This window comes from Megalops cyprinoides, chromosome 3 (genome assembly GCF_013368585.1).
Source record: "Megalops cyprinoides isolate fMegCyp1 chromosome 3, fMegCyp1.pri, whole genome shotgun sequence".
NCBI classification, from domain to species: domain Eukaryota; kingdom Metazoa; phylum Chordata; class Actinopteri; order Elopiformes; family Megalopidae; genus Megalops; species Megalops cyprinoides.
Window position 1 is genome coordinate 34,129,395 of NC_050585.1, and position 24,979 is coordinate 34,154,373.

A 24,979-nucleotide genomic window follows, 5' to 3' on the forward strand; every position below is an offset into this window, starting at 1 on the left:
TATTCCCACAAAAAACATGCTTTATTTCACTTCCTTCACAAGTGTGGTAGTTTTTCTTAGTAGCAGAGCAGCCAGGCACCTGCACTCCTCTGATACACATAGGCGCATCCTCCTGATGCTATCTAAGTAACTCACAGGCTCCTACGCAAGTCCCAGGGTGCTGAAAGCAGAACAACAAGGGGACCCTGGCCAACCCACCCCTATCTGCAGTGGAGTGAAGCCAATTTCTTCCCCTGATGTGGGCCACTGATCACTGTCAGCAAAAAATACAGCGGGTTTCCAAACCGTAATGTAAAGCTCAGTCTGCAGTTAAAACAAGTGCTTCCACCATCTGAGGTGATCATTTTGATGATCATTTTAGTAATACTGAGGTCCAAATTCACCTTGAATGCATTAGGTCATACCAAACTTTGTACCTGAAAACAGCACTGACTGCTTTTTTCAGACCTGGAAGCATAATGGCAGCATAATGTTACAATGCTGAAAGGACAACAGAACCTAGGATTCAGCAAGAAAATCAGTATCATTGGGGAGGGGGGGGGGGACAGAGAGGGAGGAGAGAAAGAGAGGGAGGGAGGTGAAGAAAAAGACAGTGAGAGATGAGAAAAAAGGGGACTGGAGACAGACAAAGCTTCCTCCAAAAGGTGACCAGCAATACTAATTTTAGTTTCAGTTATAGATCAGTTTTGTACCAATAATGCAATTTACATAAAATCCCTCAGGCCTCCAAGACCAGACCCGACCCATCAATTGAGAGCTCTGCAATACCACCACCTCCCCAGAAGTCGCACAGTGTGCTGCAGACAGATCAACAAAAATGGAGGCAAGAAAAAGAGTCACCTGAAGGCCTTCCACAAGTTTCAGATGAACTGTCAGTGATGGACAGCTAAGCAAAACAGGACCGCTCTTGGCCATTTGTGTCTTGCATTTTGAATATAATCAAAGAGTGGGTATGCCCTCTTGGTAAAATATAAGCACACAAAAAGTCTTGCAGACACGAAAAGTCATGTGATTCAGACCAAGGGAAAGAATCACTTAAGTAATCCGTCAAATCAAATCACACGTCACAAAGCACTAGACAGATTATCTTTAAATCAAATCAAATTAAAGTTCATTTAAACAATATTTAAACATATGACAAATAAATCTGGCATCTGCTGCTGAGTGGAAAGAGAAAGGGTGAGACAGAACACTGCCATATGTGAAACATATTTGCAGGACTTGCACGTCACCATAGAGGGGAGTCAGCAAAATTACATGCATTAAACAGACTGATTGCCAACCATTAGTCAATCATTTACTGCACCTTGCATATGCTGAAGCGACTAACACAATGCAAAATCATACACACAAGAACATGCACATACACACTTATAAAAGTTCCATGTCTTACTATTACTGTACTGGTAAAAAGCAGCAGTTGGCAAAAACACATGTCCCTGATGAAAAAAATCAGGGGAAAAACATTTACGTTCTCCCCACCAAATCTATAGTGATTATTAATTTGTTCAAAATGTTATTAATGGTATCTATTGAAACTGGCACAACTGGCACAGTCTCCTTTGATAAATGCATAGATAATTACTGTAAAACTGGCATGAAGTTAAGTCCCTGTTTAGCTCAAATCATATGCAAAGATGCTCTGTGGAGCCTTGCAATGGAATGTATGTAATTTCTGGCTGATAACACAGACACATCAGGTGTTATGGAGCACTTGTGTCATTAATTATTTCCAATTTAACAAATGGCAAGACAAATACAGATACAAATACTACTATGACAAGTGGATAGAGATGATTAGTAATTTTCCGTACATACATAACATGTATATACACATATGAACATGCGCGCACGCACGCACGCACGCACACACGCACACACGCGCGCACACACACACACACACACACACACACACACACACACACCTTCCCCTTACTGACATGATGGAGGCCCAACTGTGATGAAAAGCAAAGGAAATCAGAAATGACATTGACTTGGCTGTATATTTATACTTGCTGATTTTCGACAGACAGAATGTCAGTTTGAGTCTTGTCACACTGCAACATGCAAGCCAGTCAGCCAGCAAAATTAAACAGACAACTGGGCTGAAACAAATAAAGGCATATGCGTTTCCCTGGCACAAGGAAACTGAGTGCTTCATCAACTATTTGGTTTGCATATCTCACCTAAAATACGGTGTCCTTAGTGTATGTACACATAGGTCTAGCTATCGGCAGTAGCTTCTACTACAAATGAGTACACCTGAAACTCTGCAGTTTATGAATCAATACTGCCCAAATGAATCAATACTGACACTCCAGCTCTTGCATTTATTGAACTTTTTTGTAAATTTCATCCGGACTTTGGAAACGGAAACACCTGAGCATTAACCTCTCCTCACATTGCACAGGGAGCTCTGAAGCGAAGAGTGTGCAATCCTCTGATACACTTACCTGCAGCCAGTATCTATTTAACACACTACAACCAAGCAGCTTTACCACCTGCACCACTTGGGAGCCTCAACCTTTGCATTTAATGAGAACCTGTCTTGTTCTTGTACTTCTGTGTTTTTCTTTCTTGAAACCTCTCAGGATTCACTGCATGCTCGGTGCTACAAATAAAGCATTCCCTGTTGGGAGACAATCCAGCTGCACACATCATACCTCATCTCTACTGGAGACCTAACAGGAAGCAAACTGAAGTGGAACTTAAATGTCAGCTGTGTCAGTGGGGGAGGAATTTTAAATGCTGCCCAGCACTTGTAAAACTTAGTGCCACGCTGATCCACGGTGCTAACACATTAATCAGGATTATAGCCTCAGTCATGGAGGGAAGACGACAAACTGAATGCAAATGACAGTAAACGAAACAGAGGAAACACACTACTCCAAACACACACACACACACACACACACACACATACATACACACACACATACACACATCTGGACAAGAAGGAGATATGCAAGAAAGAGAGAGAAGCTTCCAGTTCCACAAAGAGCAGAAAGAAACAGGACAGCACAACAAATACCGGATACCAGACATACCTCAGACAAATCAAGGGCAACATCTGATTGCAAGGTGAAATATCATTGTGGTGATAACTTTATATAACATGCTCATAACAGAAGAGCTTTGGTAGAATTTTGACAAAATATGCCTTGGAGAAACCACTGCAATGTTTCTGAGGAATCCAATAATGGAAGAAAACAGGAGTAAACCAATCTGACTGCTGGCTTTCAGGTCTAACTGCTAAACTGTGGTATCAAATATGGCCCTTTTTCCAATGTTGTGTTACAACCAGCAAGCCATTTTCATGAGTTCCCTATACATGTCTTAGAATCACCTTAAAATATAGATGAATATAGCTGCTGGAAAATCATACAAAATCCAAGATATCACACCATTTAGACACACTGGTGAGCCTGACACCCACTGGCTATGTAACTAGGTATGACCATATATAACCATTAGATAGGCACAGAAAAAATGTATCTGAATGTTTGCTATTTGTGTGGCATTCCGCTTTTTACTGATTGTCTAAACTATGGAAATTACAGAAACAAAATGCAAGTAAAGATCTTACTATGCCATATCCAGCACCAATATCTGTTTTGTGAACCATATTATTCCTCCCACATGCTGAAAATCATTCCAATTTACATCCGAATGAATCACATCTAATCTCTTATACTTAGATTTCTTTGAAGTTCAAGTCTGTCATTTCCCTGTATATCCTTTACCATGGTAAGACAGTATTTCCAGTCGTTATTCACGCCTCTCGCCCCCTGACCCTGATGTTCATTCATTCTTGTCCTCTTAAGCAGCACAACTGTGTGACCGCTGTGGCTATCCATAGCTATATCTACTGTATTTACAACAGACAACACAGGTAACGGTCTCTAATTTATCACTTCTTCAACAAACATCTCTGAAAAATTAGATGCTATTCTGCACAGTTCCTGCAACTAAAAATGGTAGGTGCAATTCAGGAAGATTAATGTGGGAGACTTGGAATATGTGGAATGTCGATCCACCAACAGATTAAGGAAATGAAGAGGGAATAAACGTTATCAGCACCAGAACGGAATACTGAGCCTAAAAATGAATTTGAAGATAGCAGGTTAATTAAATGAGGCTCTACTACTACAACATAATGGATAAAAAGTAAGACATGCAAGGTGCCCTGTCTAATGGTGTCAGGTAAGCTAGTAAATTATAATCAGGTTGATACCATTACAGCTAAGAACAGCCTTGGCAACAATTCACTAGAACTAAGCATTTCGAAAAAGACTACCCTTCAACCTACATTACACCACATCCACCAAGCCTGACCCAGACTGTGGCAGGTTCACTCACCTGTGTATGCCATGTTCTTGGGGTTGCCATATGGGGTCCCAGGCTGAACGGGACTGTAAACAGGGTTCATGGTGGAAGACAGTCTACCCTTGCTGAGGAACAGAGGAGAGGACACACAAACACAGAGAGAAAAATCACATTTAAAACAAAGCACCCATATGGAAACAGCCGGGCTTTAAGCAATGACCAGGCAATTAAGTAATGACCACATAGTTGTAACCCTGTGGAATCAGTCATGACTTGTCACGTAATTGCTCCTTGGGAGATATATTTCACAGCTAATATAACGGAGATTTTTTTAACAATTACTTTGGAAATATGCACAATGCTGAGGTACAGATGACTGCCAGTGTCAGTGACCACGCAAAGAATAAAACACACTTGGAGATGGAGACAAAGACAGACAGACAGACAGACACACACACACAATCTCCCTTCTCCACCTCTACCTTTATCTCTGCCTCTCCCTCTTTCCCTCTGTCTGGATAAAAGTCTATAGAATATGAAACTGGGAGAACACACAAGGGTGCAGCCAAGGCCAAAACATAAGTCAAAGAAAGCTGCCTTTGCAGAGAGTGGAGCGGACCGAGAAGAGGCGCTCCTCTCTGTGGCACAGCACGTGAATGCTTCAACACGAGGCTGCGGGCATGCAGCCTAGCTCCTTCTGGGCCACAGCAGAGAGCAAACCAGGCTCCTGTCCTGGCTCATTCCCTCCTGAGGCAGAAGCAGGCTTTGTGTGCATTAATTTCAAATTTCCCCGTTGATTATCTTCTTTACAACAACACGAAAAGAGGTCCTGAGGAAGCAATAAGGCCAAGTACTGCGAAATCCTGTAGACCATACCACCTCCCCTCTACTTGAGACATCACATTTGCTGAAAAATGATACTGGTGTGGAGTTCCCCACATCCTACCAGGCCCTGTGAGGAAGCCGGGGAAATACCTCCACCCCACAGTCTGCGGGGAGGCACCACAAGACAGCCCTCCACCACCTCTGTACAGCTCTCCAATACGCAGTTGTAACAACTACATATAAACTTATTTTATGACCCAGTTAATCATCACTATCCCATTGTATGTACAGGGCTTTATGCTCACATTTTGCTACAAACACACTACCAGTGTAACTGTATCAGAGACCTGAGAATGGGTGAAACTCCCAGGGACTCAAGTACAAGTATAGACAGATAGATGAAAAGAGAGATGGGAGGATAGATAACTGTGAGAGGAGAGAGAGAGAGATACTATGTGTGGGTATACATGGAGGGACAGATGGTTTATGTAAGATAGAGGACCAATGGGAGAAGGGTATATGGATCTTAGCTCATATGACAGAGGAGGGATTGAGAGGGCAGGCCAGACAAAAAGGAAGACTGGTGGAGAGATAGCTCAGATGAAAGGATAGAAAGATGGATAGACAGCTACCTCAGATGAAAGGATAAGGGGGAGATGGATAGCTCCGATAAGTAGACAGGTTTGGATATTCAAGGCCCGCTGGTGAACAGAAACAGACTCTTGCTGATTTAAGGCCCTGGCAATCTGCGGTAGTAAACTACACTAATACATCATACCCCAACGCCTTCTGGAGCCAGCAGCAGATGTCAGGTCTGCAGGGCTGTGATCACAGAGTGATTAGGAGAGTGTGGTTGCTTTGGCTTTCCCACACTGCAGCTCGACACGTGATGCCCCTGTGACAGGACGTGGCTTCTGTCTCATCGCTAGGGCATATCCTGACTCTTCCACCTGCTCCTGGTTAGACTGTGTTCTCTCGGGGCACAGTGGCTTGGCCATTGCAAATGACTCCAGCCAAAACCGGTCAATATGCCATGACACCACATCTTTTCCAGTCTGGCCTTTCTGTTTTATCTTACAATCAGCAAATACATTATACCACAATCCTCTGCCCTAGAGTGTAACTTGGCCAAAAGCCACGCCCACACTGTTCATATGGCAGGGAGTGTTTTTATACATCAAACTACATGGTGACATTGTGTACAACCAGCTCAAAAAAATCAACTGGAATCAAAAACTGTCACAAGAAATTTCACAGTGTCTTAAAGCAACTCTGTGTCTTAAATCACTAACATTTTTGTTCTTAATGTTCTTCTAGCAATTAAGTTGTGTTATAGCTGTAGCTTGCCATAGCTAGCCTAACTACACAACGGAACAGAAGAAAACCCGTTACGAACATAAAGATCAAGGCTTTCCATCCCTCCTCATTAATCTAAGGTAATTGCAGCTCGATGTGCCCATCCATCTACTGTTCCAAGCAAGCCTGTTCCTGAAATAAGGCCAAGAAGCAGTAGTGGATCACACGGTAAAGCTCACCACCGCCTCAATGTCACTCCAGCAGCACGTTCACCTCAAGTGCAGCATTAATCTCGGTCAGTGCTTCATTGTTATGATTACACGGGATGGTGTGCCTTATCACGCAAACCAGAAGCGGGTGATGAAATTGCCATCGCTGCGCAGACCAACTCAAGAGAGTGGACAACGGCAATATCAATCGTCTCCTCAAACGCCGCACGTTCATTTTCTACAGTGGGCAGGAGCAAGTCGAGCACTGCTTTGAGACGTGAACTGACACCTTAAGGTTACAGCCCGTGTAAACAGAGTGCAACCCGTCAGCATTTGCCTCAAAAGTCCTCGCTGTCTCTTGCCACGGCTGCAGTTTTGCCAGAAGCTCCCTACCAGTGGAAAGGTAAGTGGAGACACAAACACAATTGCCCAAAAGTTCTGCCCTGGTTTTGGGTGATAACGCAAACCTGTCAGCAATGCATGACTGAAAGCAGTGAGAAGAAATCATTGCCCAGAGGTGGTTCTGTCAGATGAGTCAACGTTTAATAATGAGATCCACCAGGCTCATGCGTAAAGCAAACGTGGTTCAGAAGAGGACAGGTCAGGTAGCATTTTGCTTAGGTAAGACATTCACTGGCTCCTCTATTCACGTTTTTTCCATTGCTAAATGCAGTTGAGACATGATTACCTTTTAAGATCAGTAAAGGCAGACCAGAGGCATGATTTAAATTAAATTATAAATATGCACTTTTAATGAGTAAAGTAAATGTAATGTAAATGTAAATGTAAAGTGTGAACCTGCTCACTGGATACATGGCAGCGGTTGTTTAGCAGAGGCCCCAGAATAATTTACAAATATTTTTCAGAATTGTTTTTACATGTTTTTCATTCACACAGATGGGTATTTACTGTGCCTGTGGATATTTATTTTGGGTTCAGAACCCTGGCCAAGTGTACATCAGCAGTGTCAAATTGACAGCCTTTGGTTTACAAGCCCTATTGCTTACCACTATATCACACTGTCATCCTTACAAACATACATATGACTCATGTGACCATGAGCACATGCATAAACACACATCCACACACCACACATACATGCACAAATGCACATAATTACAGTTTCAATCATTTACTTCTGGGATAAATGCCCACGATATCTGAGACCAAGCCGACAAATGTCAATTAATCTGTCATTTCTTTAAATGTACTTGCCATAAAAAATGTACAGAAGCAGGGGAAATATAATGTAGACTGTAAAGGAGAAAACCATTTCTGTGCAACTTTGTCATGAAGTGTGATGACACTAATCTTGCTTCTAATGTCATCACTAGATTTAATGGTAGCGGCCACAGAAAAGCAGCAGCAGTAGAAACAGTGGCCGCTAGGCTGCTCTATGCGCCAGATACAAATTTCGCTCTCTCATATTAGGCCAATACAATAAAATGATGACTACTATTACCATTATTATTGTTGTTACTCTGAAGATAGACAGGGCACTACATCTAAAAGCTACTCTCTTTTCACTCCTTCTCTAACAAGCAAATAAAGTGCGCAAAGTCATCTTGTGAACACAGGACTCTCACACTGAATTCTCAGTTTATATCACAAAGAGTAAACATGGCAACACTTTCACCAGACAGGAAGAGAGAAGTGAGTGGATGCTCTAGTTCTGACTCCATGCAAAAAGCAGTATTTTTAAAAATCTTAACACCAGTCCATTAGATGTGTACATACTGTTCCTAACCTTATCTAGGGCACAGGCTTCATATGCATCAACTTAAGTCTATTACATACAGTACACTTCTTTCAAACTGCACACTAGTGTACTGCAAGTGTACACAAGTCAGCTACTCTCTAGAGATGGGGCTATGACACCACATGTTCTGAGACAGACTTCTGCCAGTGTGTGTCACTGTCTTAAGATAGGGCAGTGTTGTTACTACTACAAGTATTACCAAGACTGCCATTTTCTCTCCATTTTCATCAGAGGTTTCAAAGAACAGAAAAGACCTTGGGATATACATTATCTCATACTAAATATACCAAGCTGCCCATTTACTTCTATCTAGTTCTGTATTTTTTAGTCTCTGTACATGCATCAAAAAGCAGTCATAATGTTGCCAAAGCTTAATAAGCTCTTCATCCAAGCTTCTGTCTTGCTTGTTTACGCCTTGGTGCCCAAATGTTGTTGATATTGTCTTTCTTCTTCCATGGTTCTCTCACTGACTCCTGGAGAAAACAGTAGCTGATGCATTATACTGGTGATTTTTTAATTTTTAAATTGGCTGTTGGTAGTCCTTGTCCTCTTTGTTCATGAAACCAAACAATGAACATCATTATAGCAAAAATTTTGTGACCTGCCAGAAATTTAAATGATAGTAACTTGAACACACCTTAAAGACCGAAGGCCCCACGTTGTTAAGCTTATGTATGCTTTTAGCACACACAAAATTTCATTAATTATCATACCAAACTTTTATGGGTTTTTATCAGAGATGTTTATCAACGTGTTCTCGTCTACTGTGTACTGTGCTCTTGGCTTGGCTATGTTTATGGATAGCCATGCCATCTGTGTGTAGGTTTCATCTTCCAGGTATTGACAATTTCAGCATAAAGGACATAGAAAATGTACACTATCTACACAGAATCCACATTCACACACAACAGATATGCAAGCACTCACAAGAATATACACATTTGTAGACAAAACATAGGGTTCATTCACTGAAAGGAAGCAAAGCAGGTTATCAGTTTCCAAACACACATTTATCACATACAATCAATATCTGTAATTCAAAAATGAGGCAGAAAGACAGACAGAGAATCATACATTAGCTGGCAAAGAATTCAAATGATAGAATATTCAGTTTTTTCAGTACCAACACGATATCTCTGTGTAATGCACAATTTAAGAAATCACAGGGAAAATGAATGAATAAAACTTTGAGAGAGAAGGAATCATTCAATTATTACATCGTAACTTTAGCACTGTAGTAGTGTCTCAGTTCAAAACAAAGAACCTGCCCGGGAGTCTGCCCGGTTTTGGTTTTGAGTGTTTACAGCAGGCCTGTAAACACTAGTCTTACGGACATCAAGCCCGCCACAGACACATGGTGGCACATCACAAGCATTAAAGTGGTTCTACACTGACCTCTTCAAGTTTTGACTGCTTTCGGGTTGGTACAAGAAACTGAATTTGTCAGTGGGGTGCCCGCTGGCCATTCTTGGAAAAGCTAATGTAGGGAATGGATATGCAATCTGAAAAATAATACAGCGAAAGGTCATGATTATAATGGGACACAGCAGCAAACAAATAAAAAGCAGACAAAACAAGAGCATGCCCAAGCAAAACGTTCTGAGAAACAAAACACACAAAACATGTTTAAAAGGTCTTGGCCCACTAGTAGTGGACTGAGACATCACAAACATAATGATGGCAAATAAAAGGGCCTACTTTGCCTTCAGAGAGATTGAAAAAAGCATTTCTCCGTGTTGTTTTATTTTGATGAGCTGACACCATTTCTGAAGCCTGCTATGTGCCATGGCCTCACAGCAATTTATCTGGATCTGACAGAATCAGCTCATGCTTGCTATGAAGGAAGAAGAGAGGCTCCGCCCATTGAGGGGAAGAAAAGAGGAGGCTCCTCCCACCAAGAGTTATAACAGAAGAGAGGCTCTTCAAACTAAAAGGCAGAAGGGGTGAGACTGAGTCTGCCCACTGAATTGCAGCACAGGGCAAAAGATGCTCCTCTCACTCACACAACAGTAATGTTTCAGTTTGATCATATTTTTTGCAATGCCTCTGAGCAGAGAGAGTTAATTGCTGGTAAAAGAAAATCTCATCAAAGATACATCTCTAAAACAGATTTACAAACCACCTTGGCTACTCACGAGGCTTCCAAATAGCATATTGTTCATGAAAAAATCTAAAGCTAAGAACATCAGCTTATATAAATATGGCTCTTGTACCTCCATACCCACCCCAGGGCTTTACAAAAAATCTTAAGACTACAATATTATAAAACATAGGATTCACATCCTCCTGATAGCCAGGCAATGACCAGTGTTTATACTTTAATGAATGCAAAGATGCTAGAGAAATTGAGCTGCATTCACTTAGTCCTATTGTAAACGTGCTCTGATGTGCTGTAGGGGAAAAAAAGATTAGGCCCAACAAACAGACATGAAGAACAAATGAAGAAAACAGTGAACTGTTAAAGGCACAGGACACAGAGAGACAATATAGTAAAATAGCATTGCACCAGCGTGATATGTGGATGCTTCCAGCTTGCCGCTCTCCATTTGTGCAATACTGAGGGAGAAAGAGCCACTGTGGTTTAGTGATCCTTGGTAGGTTGCGTAATGCGCTCTCTAATTTTGTAACACGCTTCTTTACTAAAGAATACTGACAGTGTGTGTTCATTGTGCAGGCAGGAAGAGACCGCCCACCTAGCACCCTTCCATCTGACTCAAGCCTCTCGCATGCACGTCCGCACGCATACACTCAACTGCCTATGTAAGGATTCAGTAGGAGAGCTGTGTGGCAGCTGCCTGCGAAGACGTTATTTAATGAACATCCCAACCATTCATTTCAAAAATCTGGTGGTAACTGTACTTCAGGCTTGATCCCAAACATCACGAAAGATATTTCAACACTTACAAAGTGATCGACCGACCGTTACCAGCTACCAGTCCATGTAGTACATGTCTACACTAATCAATATCTCTTTAAAATACAGACATTGCAAGCTGTCGATCTGAACAGTTTCTCCTGGGACAGAGCGATTCCCCTCAGGAATCTTCCTTACAGAGTCCTCATTGGAACAGCTAGTGCAGGGCAAGCATTCTAAACAGAGAACACGGAAAGACCTCAAAACAGCAAGGAATTCAGGCCAACATTCCATCACAGTAAGCTCTATACTCCCCCCCCATCAGTGCACAAAAAACAGAGAGAGGAATCCCAACTCACACCCTAGCTGGACCACAGGTACTACGCGGCAAGCTTCCAGAGATTAAGCACAGAATGTGAGCGGCACACTCTCCCCCCGGCCAAGTTATTTTGGTTTGGGTTCAAACTGCAAGGCGCAGGGGGGCTGGGGTGAGGCCAAGCTATCGCGAGGGGCTCACCAAAAAACTGAAACAGTGCTCAAACTCTCAGCAGTCTAATACATGCGCACAGCATGCACGTCTGCACAGCTTTGACCCCTGCATGAACCATAAAGCCTGATTCACACTAGACAGACTGCCTCTTCCAAACCGCTAGGAGCTTCGATGCAAACAGGTCACTGTAATAACGAGGGCCAAGGCATGAAAACAGAACTGTGGCCATTTTTACAATAACCATTTTTTGAGAAGACTGGAAATGAATCTACATTCGTTTAGGGTTCAAAATCCATACTTCTGTAGTAATTGTCCTTCACATTGCAGTTTAAACAGAAATACCTGGATTGAGAGTGAACATTTACCAATGATGCAGTGGTTAAAATAACCTCTTCTGTTCCAAAAGAGATGTCTTGTGCAACACTGTGCCTTTGTGAAGATAGATGCCTCTCACCCTCATGCATACTCTCTGAACTGTCATCTGTTTTTATGACACTAGTCACGGTCATTCCTATCACCGCAGAACAGCCATCATATAACTGTTATTTTTATCATGCTCTTATAAATGCATTATGTTGTTTATGTATTGCCACTCCTGTATTGTCCTTTCAGCATCCTGGGAAATGTTTCGCGTGTTTAGTGGTTGTAGCCTTCATCTGTTGAAGCTGTGCTTGGTTGAGTTACACCTCAACATGTCTGAGGTTCACATGAAATATACAACTTCCAGGCATATCTCAAACCAGAGACACAAGCGAGGCAAAAAACCCCAAACAACCATGTTTACTGGCCCTGAGCCATGATTTCATATGGCTAGGGAGAACACAGAACAAGATTCCTGACACAGCTGTTGTTTTGCACAAATACGGTAACAACAAAGTCATTGATAGATTCCAACTACAGGCCAAGTAGCAGTCATACGATTATCATCGTGCCATGAGTGATCACAACTCTATAAAAACATTCTAACAGTGTTACAGTAAGGCACTGTTAATCTTCTCATGTGTTTTGGAAGGTATACAGCGTACAGGTTTAACTAATCTAAGTGTTTATTTTCCCCTTTTCTACTAGAGACCACTGACGGAACTGATATTTGTGCTTTTGCTCCTAATGCAGGCCCCCTATCCTGTTCAGACAAGACAAGACCACACTTTCAACCACATCAATAAATTTACTGCTAAATCTGCCTTGGACAAATTCAATCTGGCATCTTTCTGTATCTCTCTTTCAACAATGACCTTTCGACCTTTTCAACAAGTGTCAGATTTTCCGTTCCCTTACAGACGTTAGAGGTTACCCTGCCATAGGAGGCCAAGACAGTTAGCATTTATGGATGAGAGAAATGAGCCTAAAGCAGAGGCAATTTCTGCTGTTCAAACCATCTCAAAGACACATAAAAAAATTATTCATTATATGCTGTCATGATCAGCATTCCAACTTTTCAATCTATTTTCCCTTGTTAGATCATACTCATAGCACACAGTTAATACAGCTGTAAATATGGTGGAAAATACACTCAAAGTTGTCATTTCTTTATGCACATAAAACACACATAGGCATTTGTATCGGTCTGGAAATAAAAGTCAGCAACTTGGAAGGAATGATGCTATCTTAAAAATGAAAGATGTTATATGCCATTCCACTCCAAGTTGACTTTCTGATGGTAAGGGGCTCTCAATTCTGTCTGTTTGCAACCAGGGATTCTGCTGTAGAAGGAGGACATGAGAGGTTAGTGAGAGACCTAAATGTGCTCTAGCAAACACCATGCAAAGCTTTTTTCTGGGATCTCACTCAAGTTTGTATTCTCATATGATGGGTGTAATGGAAAAATAAACAAAGACACCTAACCCTCTTTTACAGACCCCTTAATCTGAACAGAGATGTGAAAATACAGGAAAGTGGTCTGGAAATGAAGTCCTTGCAGGGCAATGGGCGGTGTCATTGGGAAATGTGAGCGAGAATGATTTCCTGGCAGACATGGCCTTGATCTCTTTCAAACCTGCCAGACATTACCCTCTCGAACCAGCGAGCCTATGGGGAACTGCCACTGCAGCACTTTGTCCACCCGGAACAACAGGAACAATGGCCACTGCACTAACGGAGAAATGCCCTTACAACGAGATCTGGTCAGATCTGCCCGCACCTGTCCGTACCCAGGTCTGCTGGACCAGCGACAGCAAAGGCCAACTAAGGAGCAACAACCGTGCTGTCGCTCGGGGCTAACGCGCAAACGGTCTGCCGAGGTGAACACGGGCTGCTTCAGCTGAAGAACCAGGTAGAGGAGATGCATATAGCCACTACAGTATTCCTAGTACTTGGAGATGTACTTTATTCTAGTTCAACTCTTCCTTTGATCGATGGCAACATCGAGTATAACCTGCCTCCTAGCATGTGCACCCTAGCTCACAAAAGCAGCTGTATGGGCTGTCAAGAGAAAATGAATACAATACAGAAAAGAGACAAATGAGACACATCATAAAAAATGAAGCAATACCCTCCCGGACAGGGTGGGAAAAAGAACAAAAGACAAGACACTGTGCTTACTCCTCTCAAGGGTAATGAATAAGGAAACGAGTGGAAGATATAGAGAGAGGAATATATTTCAAACACTACACAGGCCCTGTCCACACTGCGCAAAAACATCAGAAAGACGCACCCCCTCTAAAACTGATCCACTTGCACGCCTGATCACTTTCCTTCAACGCCGACATCTGTGTCAGCAAGGGGTATCAATAATTCAAGCTAAGGGCTGGGAGGGGCGAGGGCAAGCGAGGCCCTTCCATGAGGAGCAAGCACAGCTGGCGCCTGAATCAAAGCAAGCTTTCGACAGGCTTCTCCGTGTGCGCGGGGACACGCGACACAGCTCCGCAGCAGGTCATCGCAGTGGGGAAGTGCTCTCCAACACCAAACAGCAGCCAGCGCTCTTATCTGCACCACTGCTGCTGTCTTCTGAATAAGGTGCAGCCTACATTGCTCAAGGGTAAAACAGCACGCCTGAAGCATAGTACACATTACTATTTTTGACTTGAAATGAGTGCACTGCATATGAACCTGACAGACAAACGCGCTACTGGCAGCCCTACTGGAACCAGGGGTGACACACCACACAATTTATGAACTTAAGACGTCAAAGTAAGTGTCTCGCCATTCAGGATCTGGTTAGGATGATTAACCTGCTGTGCTCAAGCTTTCCGTTCTCTTGCTAGCACACAGAGATATTTAAGAGTAGAGAATAGCTGACTCCTGAACATTTATCGTAACTACATTTTTCTCCCTGGTCACTGTCAGTTGTTTCCATTCTACTTCTCTCAAAGATGTGCATGTGTCTTGTTCTTAAAAACATTTGCACTGGGCTTGTTTTTAGATTTCACATTTACTGATGTTCAATTCATTGTAACGGTCATCCCCATTCATTGAGCCTGCAATGTCAGCCAGTTCACACGAGCAATGAATCCGTGCAACTTCAATCCCCAAAAAATCCACTAAGTTGTGAAACATTCATTTTTCATTGTTTGTTGGCAGTCCTAGCTCATGAAACTCAACACCGAATGGCATTCTGGGTAAAAAAAATCTGGCATGCTAGTGACTCACAGCTCGTGGGCTTTCTCAGTAGTAATTATCATCAATAACAATCACCTGACAAGCCTCACAATCTAAGGAGTAGCGCTGATGCACAATTTTGCGATGAGTGCGAATGGCAAATTAAGGGAATCGTAACTCACAATTTTCACTGAAAGAGCTTTTTAAAGTGTTAAAGATAATGTACTTTACCAAAGAGTACCATAGTGTAGCAACATAGAGGGAAGGTATCGCACAAGGACTGCCCACACCATCCTGCTTGGGGGGCAGGGGGGAGCACCCCACAGACTCAGTCAATACAGAGAAGGAAAATCCAGGCACAACAAGTAGGCTACTGCAGAGCACCGATGTGGAGAACACACAAGCAGCTCACTCCAAATCACAGCACTGGTGACTCCAAACTCCCAATCATCTCCCAATCAACCTCAGTTATGCTCTGAATTTAAATCAAGTACAGTCAAATCACTCTGGGGGATGCAGAGATATAAGAAAGCGGAGATAGCAAGGGAAAGGGAGGGGAAAGCCAGAAACAGCGGGGAGGGAGAGTCTGGCTATACATCTACTTTGACAGGGGAAACTAGGCAGTGAGAGGCAAGTGGTCTCAGCTGACTACAAGCCGAGAGACCCTGAGGTGAGAAAGGCATCTACAGATGCAGCACCATCCCATCCCATTCACTGGCAGAGTGAGGTCTCAACACACTGAACTTGGGGCCCTGCAGATGGACTGTATCTTTTAAGCTCCCCAGTGCAGCTGGAGAGGAACAGCAGAATCCGTCTGACTCTGACCCAGAGAAACGTGCCTAAGGAGAACAAAGCCTCATTCGCTTTTAGCCTCTCTTCTGACAATAGAGCTAAAAATGTAATCTTCTCTTCACTCAGCTAGAAAGAGGTACATTTACTTTAAATGTCAAATTTGCTGCAAACAATATTCTTATTACTTGGAAACATGTATTTAGGACCGTATCTGGACTGCCCATAAAGGTTTTCATTTGATTTCATGTCCCATACTGTGTCCATTAATCAGAAAACTGATGCTCAGAATATCAAGTATCCAGATATTCCTTTGAAACTATTTTGCCACACTACCTCCCACTGCAGACAAACGACAACACACACATGCACCTGTGTACCAAAACTGAGGTTTGTATGTTTTTACAAGGGAGAAAAAAAGGGGAACAGTGAAGCCTCGGTTATGACATGGCTTATGGCGCTACGCTGACAATTCTCTGCAAATGATCTACCTGACTCTGAACACACTCATACATTAAGGTCTATATGCCTATTGAGATCTAGCCCTACTTCTCCTCAGCAAAGGAGCAAAGATCCTGCCAGTAAATGCAGCTTCTACTTTTCAAGAAACCCTCCTACAACCTTAGGGCCACCCCTCCCTCCTTCCAAATTTCCATCTTTCACAATCCAGTATCTCAGTTTTCAAGGAATCTTTTAGGACCTTGCGGGAAGTTCTCAAGAGAACAGCGCAATTCTAAATGCCCATATATCATTCTGTCATTAACAGACCACCACTACTGTTCCCTTCAAAACACAGATGGGGAATAAATGAATTTTCAAATGTTTACTGCCCCACAGTCACATTTACAAACATTGCCACAACTGCCTAGAACAAAAGTAAGTTTAGAGGTCCATGCTCAATATATAACAATATACAACACTGGATTGTGCTGGAAGTACATGCACACTTGCACAACATAAAAAGTAAACTTAACACTACTGTGGCAGAAAATAATATTTAGCACACGCTGACATTTTCAAAGCAGAAGCCTACGTGTCAAAAGTGTACAAAGTGATGGTCATCGAAACTCCCGTTGCTGCTTGACAAAATCAGCTATCAGTTGATAAATCCATACTATTGTATTCTGTCAGAATATGGACCATTTAGCCTATGCACACTTAGCCTACTCCAGCCATACAATGCCAAGCAACATCAAGCACACTCTGGGCTGTGGTCGGCCAGTTGTGTGGCATAGTGGTAAGCAGCAGGGCTAACAGCCGAAGAGTTGCTAGCTCGATTCCCCACTGGGGCACTGCTGTTGTACCATTGTACAACCCACAATTGCCTCAGCAAACCTCCAACTGTATATATGGATAAAATGCTAACCTATGTAAGTCACTCTGGGTAAGAGCATTTGCTGAATGACAATAATGTAATGTAATGGTCAGGACCAAGGATTTCAACTTTCTTGTTTTATGGAAAGAACAGGCTTCTGATGGCAAAATCCCCACTGAAAATTAAAACTGATGCGACAACACAACTGAAAATGTGCTTCCAAGACAACGCTTGTCACAGCCATTAGTTTGTATGGCCACCCATTTGTGCTCACAAAGTGAATACTGGTGCTATAGTGAAACTTGGGGGGGGGGGGGGGGGCATTCAAATATTTTCCCTCTCCTGGAGAGTGGGATTGGCATATGAATTTCTGTTTCAAATGCATTCAGAACATGAAGTACAGTAGTCTACACTCCTGATTACAGGTGGAGAGTTCTATAAGATCCTCCAATAAACCAGTGAGGAAAAAACAAGACTTCAGGACAAACTCCTTTTATTTGTTCTATTATACAAAAACAGAAAGCCTGCAAAAAAATTAGTCCACTGCTAAAATTATGCAACTGATTGCTATATTATTGCAGCCATATATATTAATGAACCAGTTTACAGTCCTTGCCATTGACTGCACTGACTGTATGGGATTGTGATGCGACCCAACAGCACTGCACTGGCACACGCTCATGTGCACAAAGCATCATCTCTCTGCAGTTCCTCTATTTTGGGGTTTTGGCAGTCCCATATTTCAACAAAACAAGCCTGCTGAGAGCTCATAGGACTAATAAAAATGTCTGCTGCAATTGGGAACAATAGCTCAATATGGAAACTACAGATACACCACATATCTTGAGGGCAGGAAAAAGGTTTAACCAATGTAAAATCAAACAAACTTCTCTGAGCCATTTATGCACACAAGTGACACATCAGAGGACTGTAACATTCCAAACGCTTTGCAGCAAACAAATCAAGGGGGAGAAAAAGTCAGAGGAATGTGACGTGAAGGTTACATAGCAGCAGCTATACAAAGCAGCACAATCAATGCATTTTCTTCCTTGACCTCAACCCTCAGCTGTTAAATTACCATGACTTCAAATTATACCACAAAAGGAACCCCTCACACCAGGACAAAAAAGGGACAGGCCAAAGCCAGATCTTCAGCTGTAGAGAATCTCAAAAATTTCAACTGTCAGTCAAGATGACAGGCAGAATCCTAGACTCACAAACCAGCAGCATGTTCCACAATACACCACGGTGAAAACTTAATTTCTCATACAGGATGTAAACAGTTCAGCCAGGCTTTCAATGCTCATTTCACCATGACAGGCTTGCCCACATTACAGCAAACCTGCAGGTTGAACACATCATAGTATGACATAAGTACATACATAGTGTAAATATTTATAGAAAAAGCATATTTGCTGGTGTACAACAGATCTTTCAAAAGCGTTTTCACTTTACTGAATGTTCAAAAATGCCAGTTGCAAAAAAGGCCTGGCCTGATTCAAACCATAATGTGGACTCATAGTCACCTAATTACAGTGAAGACTGGGCCAAAAGGACACTGCCCAGCAGCCACCATCAAGAGTTTCAACAAGTAAAGCACAATATTAGTCCAACTTATCCCTGCTAATTAACTTCTACAGAACAATTGCTGCTATCTGTGTATCCCAAGGGCACGCCAAATTGAAACATCCAATAAACATAATCTCTCAGTACTAAACTTAAACGATCACTTCTTTGCATCTAAAATCAATATTGCAACTCTCTTTTATTTCAACTGCCTGTGGAAAATCCCAAACTAATTCTGTGTGCACTGAGGCTATGTTAAGCTTTCAACAGCATGCAGTGTAGTGTAAAAAGAACTGGACATTGGTCCAAGGTTTGTGCATTTGAGGTGGGAAATTTCCACTGTACTCTTACTGTTGAGCACAGAGTTTATCTTTAAGTGCACCGTTCCAGCTGTTATTATGTGTGCAAGGTGCAGATCTGATGTCATGTATAAAACATTCATTTCATCCTGAGTAACATATACATGTACTCAAATATTTTCACTTTTTAACCTGGTTTTACTACACCGCAAAACAGAATGACACCTATCCACAAACAACAACACAGCAAAACTGGGAATTCATATTAAAATCCTTTAGGAGTACATTTCAATAACATTGTGTAGTTGAAGCAATGTGTCCTCTGACACTAGTTTGGTACAACATAGCCACATTAATGAATATTAAAAAATATCCCTGAATGGACATTATTTCTAAATACCACAATGCAACACATTATTTCGTAAGACCCACAAATACTTAGATTCCGGAAGTGTCACAGGCAAGGATACCATGGTCCAAAGAGGTATTTCATAAGTCAAAGTCATATTAATAATGACATACAACTCACTAACCAAAGAGCAATTAAAACATCAAACACTCAGAAACTGAATTCACAACAAAACTAAGAGGTTGTGAGCATGATTGTATGAACTACCAACACTGACAAATCCCGCCATAGATGCCCATCAATGGTACTGATGTGAGTCAATGCGCCCGACTACTGGCGTTTCCACAGCGCCCTCTATTGTTCAGTTGAGGACACATCGACCAACGGTGGACACCGAATGACCAGTCATTGTGCTACATCCATTCATCTTCAGTCGAAACCATCCTAGTTCATAATGCAATACACAGCTGAAATATCGGTGCCTGTGTGTCCGTGGATGTTCCAGCAAAATATTTTGGGCCTCTGACTGTACGCGTCAATATGGTCCACTTGACCTTCTTCTGTGAGAAAAAATCAAACTACAGCATCCTTTATAAGAACAGCGAATTCTTACTTTTACAATTCCATTAAATTCCAAATGAGCAACAAAAGGAACAACACCCATTCAGGCAATGTCAATGCTGAAAGAAAAGTATTTTTCAAAATTCCTGAGCCATTGATTTGGGCAACCTGGGCATGGAGACCCTAGCTGCTCAGGCTCACTGTGTGAGTGGTATCATCCCTTACGACCACTGAGCAGTCAGAAACAGTCCTCAATCTCAAAGAACTCGGACAACGAACGGGGTAACATTATGGTTACAACATGCAGGTTATGATTCTCAAAATACAAACGATATTTCCCCCCAACAAACCATCTACAGTTAATTTACTAACCAAATTATTCTGGTCATGTTATTTTTTCTGATTTCTGATTAAGAAGAAATTAAAGACAGCGTAGGTCACACTACGGGAAGTCACTCACAATCCTCATATACATTCCTAACAAAGTGAAAAGTGTTTGTATCGTTCTTCCCTTCAAGGCTACAACACAGCCATTAGAGTTTGACTTTTTATATGCCATTGATCAGTTCTAACAATCAGCCAATCAACTGATCGGAAAATATGCATGGACCGATCCAATCGTCTTTGTTTATGCTACATTACCTAGGTCTGAAAAGAAGCGCGTGAAGAATGCAGTAAAATGGCAAGCTTAAGATGAGGCGCAATAATATAGTACATTGCAATTATACAATTTAAACGCAACTGTTTTTCTATTCGGTCACATTAAATTCTGTGGTACTCACAAAGAAAATCACCTAAAAGAACCATAACGAAGGAGTAAACAAATTTCACAGAAAACCGCCACTGCACTGAAAAAGCCTGATGCTAGTGCCTTGTTCATGAATTCCCTCGGGTTGTTTCATACTGCGTGACGGTGTCCTGGCTCACCGGATACATTCCGAATGCTAACCCCATTTCTGACCAGACAAGTAAGATCGAAAGCTAAGGAACGGAATCACATTCATGTTGGTACCATCCAAGTAGTAACACATCCTTTTACTCGCAACGTTACAGTCTAGCCAAACATATGTGGCTGTGTCTAAATATTGCCATTACCCCCTTCTGACAGTTTTATGATAGCACAGTTTAACAAGCCATTTTAATGCAGAAAGCGAAATCATTTGCAAAATAAGGGACACGTGGTTCCAAGCTTCCACCGGTTAATTCGTTGTTGCTTCAATGCCCTTCTCCCCAAAACTGACAAAATAGCTACCTGCATCGATTTTTATTCATACTTGTCTTAAATCGAGTAATTTAATGACACGGAGCTGACCTGCTAGACAGCGAACTGCAATTATTTTTCTGTTGTAGCTGTGCTATACCGTTAGCAGCCGCTATGACACTTAGCCACTCACTAAACAAAATGTTTCCATTTTAACAATACACATTAGCTGCCTCTAGGTATTAATGTAGCTAGCCATTGTTTTTTTAACGGCTGGTCGACTTCTAATGTTGAAATGGAAAACGGCAGCTATGCTATTTCATACGCCGATTAGTTAAGTAGTTATGACAACATATTTAGGTGTTATTATAATATTTCAATGTACTTTACATACCCTACCATATTGTTCATGTTTATAAACGCTCTTATTTGAAAGGCTTCAGGTTCCTACCCATCTCGCTATTAGCCTATTCATTCGCACAAAAAGAATTCATCTTGCTACAAGAACATAATGCTGTGCATCAAACCAATCGTTTTCATCGCAGCGTTAACCCGATAAAGATTATGACTTCGTAGCAATAATCCCACCTGCCTTCATCGTATAAAATCACACGACTTATACCCCACATATGTATGACATAGCTAGCGATCATCATTATATGCTACACTAGTTAGCTACCACGCTAAATAGTTAACCCTGAAACTGCAATCGTAGTTACACAGCCAGCTAATTCCCTTGTCCTGTACGTAGGTATTCACAGTGGCCATTTCTTATTGACTGTTTACATTTAATGACTTCTTTCCTCGCTCCCTTGCGAATCGCCGCGTGCTCCACATTTTGAAATTGCGACGTAGCCACTACACTCAAAACTGGTTTTAAAATGGTCACAGAACAAACTGCCGACACCATTTTGAGAAGCCGTCTCCTTACAAGGCTGCAGCATGAAAAAAACCTAGCCGGGTAGAAGAAGTCGGCAAGACACAATTCCACCGCAATCCTGTTCATAGACCCGGCCGCCTTTTACAATTTGCATCCTGTGTTTTGGCCGGTGCACCGTATCTTTCCACGGTAAATAATGTTACCGAGGACATTGTGCACACGTTGATGGTGCTTTTCTGTTGTTTCTATCATTTCCCCTTACTTCACAGACCCACGACGTATAGCTACCTTCACCATTGGCAATATTTTTCTGCTTGCACCACGTCCATTGCATTTTTGGTGTGGACAGTTGAGAGAAAACAGGCAGCTAGTGGAATGATAGCCACATACGCGATTAAATAGCAAATTTGGCCTTACCAATATAGTTAATCCAGTTGGATTTATTTTTAATTATCCCAAATGCCCTCTAACTCTTATCTTCTTATTTTCTCTTGTGATTACTGTTTTCTTTTTTTCTCTGTAGCAATGCTGGCGGTTTCTTCCTCTGCTTTGCTTAGCTCCAGCGATTTCAAGCTTGCAACGGCGTTCGTAACATCGACATACACACAGAGTGGGGGATGGGGATACGGAAAGAGGGAGGGGGGACGGAGAGGGGCAGCCAGCTTGCTAACTCAGAGGGAGGACATTCTGTCTCTGACGCGACAGGCAAACAGGGAACAGAACAGGCCGCCCACAACCCAATCGTTTACCTTGGATGATTTTTTTTTCTCAGCGGAAACAGCGCTTTCGACTCTATTTCTTCCAGTTGCTGCACGTGGAGTTTTATTTTGATGCTTGTGGAGTATTGGAGAAGACAGAAATAAGACTGGCTCTTTAAAACCAGGGACGTACTTGGACATAAACTGATCATGTAAAGTTGGTTTGTGAACTGTTAAGCACTGCTCGTTGCAACAGAAAACTCACCGCCAGTCGTATCAGTGTCTCTCATGCAATAGCTTGCGAAGAAAATTTGTTGGGTAGGGAGAATGTAGCTTCTTCAGTGTTTTTGATAGTTGATTAACAATACTGCTTTTTCATACGCCCAGTGCACTACTGGAAGATTGACATCCCAAACGCCGAGAGCCTACATTATGTGTAATCATGGGCAAGAATCGTTGCCTGCTTAGCGTCGTGATAACAAATGTAACTGCACATACTTGCAATGTGTGTCTTCGCACGTATTTTCCTTTGTTTTCTGTAAGTGTTTATTTCATGCCCTCTCTCGGCCACACCCCAACTTCAAAAATATTCCTTGTAATCACCGAGACAGGCCCTGCGCTGTTTTTCTCCGGCAGGCAAATTGCTGAACAATAGATGCATTTAAGTGTCAACTGATGTCTCGAAAGTTTCATAAAAAGGATCCTACGTTAGTGTCTCACCGCAAGCACAAGATAATTTTAAATGAATTACGAAAGAATGCGATTCCATTTATCGCATTATGGCTACTGACACTCTCCCGAGTTTTAAATTTTGTTGCTAGTGACATTACCTAAACACAATGTCATGAATGTCAGTCATTTGCTTTGAAATGTTTACGGGTCAATCAATCACACATTCTACATCCCCTTAATGCAGCTTGGTTTGTGAAGCAACTGATATTCGGTACCTTGTTCAACAGTTGTAAACAGTTGAAGTGTACCCAGTTGAAACTCTACCTGCTGTCCTCAATTCCGGAGACTGATGCCCCTTTTTATCACATCGTGCTTTGTTTTATCTTTGGTTAGTATGGGTCATTTACATACGTGATATGCAGATCCTATTACTTCAATTATTTCCTTCTCATTTCTTCCTCTTCTTCCCCTCGTTCTCCACCTGTCATACTGAGGGGTTGCCGCAGTTACGTTGCGTTTGCTTGTGGTGAGAAAGTCCAACCAGTGACATTAGTGTCTATATGCAATGTACATGCAGTCTATTTACAAATCTAGTTACACAGTTTGCTCCATTTTAGCTAAAGCATCAACCATTTATTTACTAAAAGTTGGGAAATTACAGCGGCATCGATTTAAAAGATAAATTGTGCTCTGTTTTCCATCTGTAAACACAATGAAGAAAAAAATCAGTGTATACATCTATATAAAGAAACACTGGCATTCATTTACAATCAATGTTTGTTTTTGAATAGTCTGCACAATAGTTGAAATGAAAACCTAAATATAAATGTGAATGTGAGGTAGTAATGTGAAGTGTTGCTGCTTTGGAGAACATTCTCTGCAGACTGCATGCAAAGATAGTATTGTGCCACCTAGTGGTTGAAATATGTACTGGGGAAGCAGAGAAAGTCCTTAGATTGAAGGTCAAACAATGCTGGGAATGCTATCTTTATTCACACTGAATCGCTTCATCCTGAGAACATGCTCTTATAACATATATCGATATTTTAAGGATATTATGTTGGAATTAAGTTATTTTGTGATTACTATAACAAACATTTGAAAATGCAATGCCAAATTAACGGAAATGAGTGCATGGGTATATGTGACATTGTATTGCCATTTTAGAAATCAATATAGTTAATTTTAACACTCAGCTGGTTTGTTTACAATACAGACGTATTCTTTAACACATCCTGTCAGAATATGAGCTATATTTATTTCTCTCAGAAATCACAGAGACAATATAAACCAGTGAGGGATAAGCAGCAAAAGATGAGGTAATCCAGGATTTAGTTTTCTGGTCATGTGATT

The 24,979-nt window shown here is 41.8% G+C and overlaps 1 protein-coding gene across 4 annotated transcripts in view; it reads right to left on the minus strand.

Moving 5' to 3' along the window:
* The window catches only part of LOC118774722 (protein FAM168A-like), a 43,989-nt gene extending 21,117 nt beyond the window's left edge, over positions 1–22,872 (minus strand). For 2 of the 4 annotated variants that reach the window (XM_036524174.1, XM_036524171.1), the window contains exons 1-3: positions 22,674–22,872; positions 9,811–9,917; positions 4,360–4,451 (exon numbers count right to left, since the gene is read on the minus strand). In XM_036524174.1, the coding sequence (XP_036380067.1) occupies positions 4,360–4,451; positions 9,811–9,881 (163 nt within the window). In that variant the 5' untranslated portion in view covers positions 9,882–9,917; positions 22,674–22,872. Of the gene's footprint in view, positions 1–4,359; positions 4,452–9,810; positions 9,918–22,544; positions 22,618–22,673 lie in introns of those variants that run through there. The other 2 variants (XM_036524172.1, XM_036524173.1) reach the window with 2 other exon arrangements.
* Positions 22,873–24,979: the final 2,107 nt, after the last annotated feature.